The 6,080-nt window shown below is 41.3% G+C and overlaps 1 protein-coding gene across 1 annotated transcript; it reads left to right on the forward strand.

Moving 5' to 3' along the window:
• Window positions 1-1,297: 1,297 nt before the first annotated feature.
• On the forward strand, window positions 1,298-4,999 carry pth4 (parathyroid hormone 4). The gene is made up of 3 exons (XM_030419103.1): window positions 1,298-1,424; window positions 3,622-3,710; window positions 3,851-4,999. The coding sequence occupies exons 2-3, from the start codon at window positions 3,625-3,627 to the stop codon at window positions 4,119-4,121; spliced, it is 357 nt and encodes a 118-aa protein (XP_030274963.1). The 5' UTR covers window positions 1,298-1,424; window positions 3,622-3,624; the 3' UTR covers window positions 4,122-4,999.
• The last annotated feature ends 1,081 nt before the right edge of the window (window positions 5,000-6,080 follow it).

A 6,080-nucleotide genomic window follows, 5' to 3' on the forward strand; every position in this document is an offset into this window, starting at 1 on the left:
GAGCAAAACATGAATCATCATGAAACATCAGTTTATGCCACAGATTTATGCAAGTTTACCCTCGAGGGTAAATTGTTCTGCTGTTCTCTGACAATTAAAAGTCACATTAAGTTTGCTGTCATACGTCTGAATTATTGATTTGTTCTTTTCAATCTTTAAATGTCACCAGAATCCAGGAAACACGGTCGCTGATGCTCAGATTTTTGGAGCGTAGGATCCTTTTTTTGAGGCCTCGACGTTGGACGTCACCCTGGACTCGGAGCTCTGCTACATTTAAAGGGGCTCTTTGTTACAATATATAGTGATTTACATGTTAATCTCTTTCTTAAAGGACATATGTGAGCGGATTGTAACGTGACGTGAGACCTTCCTGTCTCTCTCGGCTGTCTGTACCAGTGTTGTGCGATGCTGCTGGACTGTGGATTTCTCTGTGAAGGACTGACGGATGTGACTTTGCCTCAGTGCTTCTCTCTGCTCTGCTTACCGAGCAGCTAAATTAACTTCACAAAAACGAGTCTGTGAACTTTAACTAACGACTGCACGCGACTTTAAGTGTCAGGAATGTGATAACAACCTGAATTCCCCTTTCTGCTGATCAGTTTTCTCTGTTTGTCTTTAAATGTCTTCACACCTTCATCGTTTACTCTCTAATGGACTGAATCACTCGTCCACCCACGAGCCTCCGACAGCAGCCAACATTTCTCTCTGATGGAAACTCGTCCTGGACGTTGTTGTCAAGATGGCCGCATTTCTGTCCTCCACTGTGGCGACGCCGCAGCAACCAGAGGCCTGCGGTTCATTTTGGCTTCATTAGTGTCGGGGAGGGGGAGTCGTGCTGGCCCTGATGTGGAGGAGCTCCAGGCGACAAGCATGTTAACCACAGGCCGAGGGACTTTAGAAAAGTTGGAACTGGAGCTGACAGACAGTTTGCTGACTCCACACTGACTCACTGCTGTGTGTCTGCAGCCTCGACATCAGTGGAGCCATTCAGAGACGCTTCTCTAAACTCTTTCCCTTTGTCAGACGCCCCAATCTCTCTCCGAGGAGAGGAAACGGGGCGGATTAGACCGGGAAAATAGAGAATTGATAATCCCTCAATTGAATTTCATCCCCCTTTTGAAAGCATCAGATTATGTAAAGGGAATGTGTGAGAGTGTAAACCTGGTCCTCTGTCACGGCGAGGTGCACAAACAACCTGCCAGACGTTTGATATTCTCGCTCCACAGAGCCGCATGTCAGAGAGACGACGCTGCTGACGTGCTTCATTAGCAAATCAAGTGTGTGTGTGTGTGTGTGGGTGTGTGTGTGTGTGTGTGTGTGTGTGTGTGTGTGTGTGTGTGTCGGGGGCTCTATAAAAGGCCAGGAGGTCGAACCTGAAGTCAGTTTATTGTCTGACGATCAGGGGAGCAGCTGTCAACAACAAGGTGAGCACCTTTCAGACTGTCGTCACTTTATGAAGCTCAAAGTGAGATTGTTAATTTGATTTCACAGTTTTTGTTTTGTTTTCTGTCACGCTTCAGTAAACCTGTGTTTTCTTCTGTTCCTGTTATAGATATTAAATCTCTTTAAAGGTGCGCTATGTAGTTTTTGGAGTGGAAATTCTTAATCAGACAGAGAAAATCTGCACAAAACGGATTTTAACTGGATAAAGTAAACAAATAATCTGAACAGGCAAACTGACCTTAAAGGACAAAACACGGCTTTACTTTGTTCATGTGTGGCGGACCCTGCCACCTTTCTAACTTCAAACAGTGTTCTGGGACCTTATTGTCCTCTGAGAACAGCTTGTTTATTCACTTATAGAAAAAATTTATATGTCTGAGTTTGTATCATTACCTCATTAATATTGTTGATATCAATTATGAGCTGTAATTTCTTCCAAAATTACATACTGCTCCTTTAAATGTGGCACTTGTGGAACAAACAGCTTTGTGTCAAAACGGATGCATTCCTCCAGTTACAGGTTCATTATGTAGTTTTTGGGAAAAAGATTTAGACAGAAGAAAAAGATTGTTATTAAGCTTTTTTATGCCTAAACAAACAAGATAATTGATCAAAACGTTTTCATGAATTAATATACAAACTGACCTTAAAGGTGCTTTTTATGAGAAAAATAGATTTTTGAGTCTCATTCTCAACTCATCAAATAATGAGGTTTTTAGAAAGAGACTCAAAATTATTTCTTTCTTATAAAAAGCACCTTTAAACAACAAAACAATTTCAAACTGTTTTACTCTGTTTACATCTGGCGGACCCTGCCACCTTTCTATCTTCAAACAGTGTTCTGGGACCATGTTGTCCTCTGAGAACAGCTCGTTTATTCAGTGATGGAAGAAATTAATTCTGAGTTTTTGTATTATTTCTTCATTAATATTATAAATATCAAAAAGCTTTGAATTTCTTCCAAAACTATAAAGAGCTCCTTTAATAATAATCTTAAAAAAGTATTTTCCATTGAGAAATGCAAGATTAGTAAAAAATGATGATATTTAGAATATAATAGGTAAATTAAGGAAATTAAAATCTGCGTAGTTTAAATTTATATTCTTGTTTCGTTGATTGACTGAAGGATGGATGAAGTGGTGGAGTTCATCATCTGTTCAAACCTTTCCATTTCCACCGGTCAGTCGTTTGTTGTCCTGCAGATGTTTTTATATGTATTTTGGAGAGTTGTTCTGCCATTGAACAGTAAAAGAAAAAGACCCTCTTTGTCTATTACGAGACACTTTTCATCGACCTTCTTCTTGAGAAAAGATGTGAAGTTAAAGGCGAAGAAGAGAGTCCGTCTGCACTCACACTACGAGGATCTGTGGGTTAATTCTAGTATTTCCTCCTTTTCTTTTTTTGTTAAGGGAAAGTTCTGTTTAAACCAAACTGAGATAAGAAGTGAAGCGCTGACACACCTTTCCTCAGCAATTAGATCATTTAAACATCTCTTCTGGGTCATTTCAGTCAGTTAGGAAGCAAGAAAACGCCTGTTATTCCAAATTAAACAACTGCCCCATCATCACACCTGCTGATCCAGAAAGAAATATCAATTTCTTGCACAATCCATCTTAAAGATGTTCAGATAATGTTTAACTTTCACATTGTCATCGGAAAAAATAGCTGAAATGACACCGGACAAGGTTTTAAATAGGCTCAAATATATAAAATATCTTGTTGACGCCATATTTAATGATAAAAACTCTTAAAAATCATCCGTCCTTAATTAACTAAATATCTGAGAACATCCACAGAAACACATCAGACCTCCTGCAGCGAGATCCTGCAGAAACAAAGTCGATTGTTCATCCGGAGGAGTTTAAATTCGACAGTGATAAACACACGTGGTGGCGTTTCTTTGGATGAATCCAGTATATTTAGATTGAATGGGGGGATGTTCTCAGTGGATTTGAGCTCTTCATAAGTCCAGCTGTCATTATTTACAAAAGAACAATACTTGAGTTGGTAAGAATTAGATATGTTTCCCGCTTTTTCTTGAGGGGCGACGTCGCCTCTTCGCTTAAAAACTCAAAAGGTTGTTCAAATATAATCCTGAAAATGAAAATAAGCTCATCACAACCAGTTTTGTAACGCTTCCTGAATGTTAAATGAAGAGATTTGTGTTTGTTGTTGCAGAAGATGCAGATGTCCCACCGGTCCGTGCAGTGGCTCACCGTCCTGCTACTTGTCGTCTTTACAAGCATCCGGTGTCAACAGAGCGAGAGGTGAGACCAACATGGTGCAAGCTTTCAGTCCTCTGACACAAAACTTCATAAATATATCAGTGAGGAAGTGTTGCTTAAAGGAATACTCCGCTGAAAATGACTCTGAGGCTGACAGACGTTTCCTCTCTTCCTTCCCGCAGCCGTCGAGCTGTGACTGAACACCAGCTGATGCACGACCGCAGCAAAAACATCCAGAGTCTGAAGAGACTCATCTGGCTGTCCAGCGCCATCGAGGGGCTCCACACGGCCCAGGCCCGCTCCGTTGCTTTCGACCCCACAAAGGTCCTGGACCTGGCTCTCAATCCAGCGCTGGTCCCCGCTGTCGGGGGCCTCCAGCCCGGCCGGGTGCAGAGCGTCCTCAGAGACTTCTTTAACCCCTACATGAATCAGCTGCCTGACAGAGAGTCTTAACATGAAGCCGCTGCACACACACGTTAAAAATCATCATTTTATTGTGTCCATCGTTTGAACAATGAGACAAATGAAGCACAAAATCACCTGTAGTGTCGAGACATTCAGCGGGGGGGGGAAAAAAAACCTCACTCACCAGAATAAATGTTACTAATAAATGTTTCTACTTGACATTTCTTTAGGATCCGTTACCAGCGCTGTTCTTATGAACTGATTGGGTTTAGAAACAAAAACCACTGGGCTAGGGTTAGAAGGAGATCGCGTTCTGGTCGCGACAAACGCGACGTGTTCCGAGTTCTCCTTAAAGAGACGCTACGTAGTTTTGGAGAAGTCAGTCAAACTCAGTTTTCCACATCTGAATTATCAAACTGTTCTCAGAGGATTATAAGAACCCTAGGACGCTGTTTGAAAATAGAAAGGTGGCAGGGTCCGCCATTTATGAATAATTTCAAACAGTATGAACTTTTATTTTAACGTCAGTGTGTTTATTCAGTTTATTCAGTCATGAAAACAACAAGAGTTTGTTTTTTCTTCCCCAAAACTACAAAGTGCAGCTTTAAATATCAGTTTAAAAACATAAACATTTAGTGGTCCCTTGTTGAAAATCTCCAGTGGTTTAAAACATACTCATCCTGTCAGTCCGGTTCGAAGCCTTTGACATGTACAAATGTGAACGTATCGGTGGTTTGCAGTAACGTTAAGTGACATCATTTTGTTTTGGCCTCTGGGCTGAATGCATTTGTGGTACTGGAGAAATATTTGAGTTTGAGCTGAGTGAAGTTTATCAGTGAGTAGCTTTTTTTGTCTTGATCTATGATCTACATTCTACATCGCAGGCTGGAAGATAAAACCAAAAAATAAAAAAGTTTTCAAGCATGTGTAGAATCACAAACTGAATCATTTTTCCCAGGAAATTACAGCGACACTACAACACGTCCGACTGAGGCACATTTTTATGTGAAAGAACAGAGTCAGAATAATAAAAGTGTGTGTGTCCACCTGATATCTGCAGACACATGATGAGCTGGTGTCACGTCAGGACAGGCTGACATAAAGTGGATCCGATCAAACTCTTTTTGCAAGACACGATAAAAAACACAACTAGAAGAGATCAGCGTGTGACTGTTCATGTCAGAGTTACATTTTAAACAGAATTTAAATGGTTCCGAATAATTCGAGCACTACTTTAGTACTTACACTTGCTCTTCTCTCACTCACCTCAACTGAAGACAAAGTCATCGTGTGTTTCCTGTTTCCTGTTTCCTGATCTCCTGCAGCACATCTACAGGTCAACTTTGAAATGAGCTGGTGAGTCACAGCGTCATCGATGAAAAAACACTGATGCACCATGTTTGGGAATGAAGAAGTCGTATGTTTAGCATCATCATCATCATCCCAGAGCTGAGCGCAGCTAGGACAGAGTCAGGGCTGCTGACAGGGAAATCAAGTCGGGTGTCCCGAGCCCTGGGAGGGTTGAAATGGTCCCTGCAAACATTAAAATAATCAGCTGGGGGACCTTTGGAGACCATCTGGTCCTGGGCACCAGCAAGACTCTCTGCAGGGCTGATGTTTCTGTAACTTTAGTGACATTAGAGACAAACTTCATCTGTTGGTTTAAAACTCTCTGTGCGTTATGTGTTCCTGTAATTTGCACCAAAACTATACATCTGGAGATAAACGCAGCAAAAGGCAGTTTTCTGCACAGGCTGGGACAGAAACATGGACGTTTCCATAAGATGACCCTCAGCTGTAGTTTCAGCTCACTTACCTCTTGCGTAGTTAGTTAATAAAGCTGTAAACACTTTTCCTACAAGGTCCATATCAGAGAGAATCAATTATTATTAAGTGATAACAGCATTTCTCATGAGAAAAGCAGAAATGTTCTCCTTTAAGAGTTATAAACCTGTCAGAGAAGAGAAGGAGTAACCTGTCTGCCTGCGAGTCCTGACTCAGGGCTCA

This window comes from Sparus aurata, chromosome 6 (assembly GCF_900880675.1).
Source record: "Sparus aurata chromosome 6, fSpaAur1.1, whole genome shotgun sequence".
In the NCBI taxonomy this organism is placed as follows: Eukaryota; Metazoa; Chordata; class Actinopteri; order Spariformes; family Sparidae; genus Sparus; species Sparus aurata.

Excerpts from the sequence above, each read along its gene's own strand:
- pth4 (XM_030419103.1), top strand. The coding sequence starts at position 3,625 with ATGCAGATGTCCCACCGGTCCGTGCAGTGGCTCACCGTCCTGCTACTT. Across the intron at positions 3,711-3,850 it reads CGGTGTCAACAGAGCGAGAG|CCGTCGAGCTGTGACTGAAC; the intron begins GTGAGACCAACA and ends TCCTTCCCGCAG.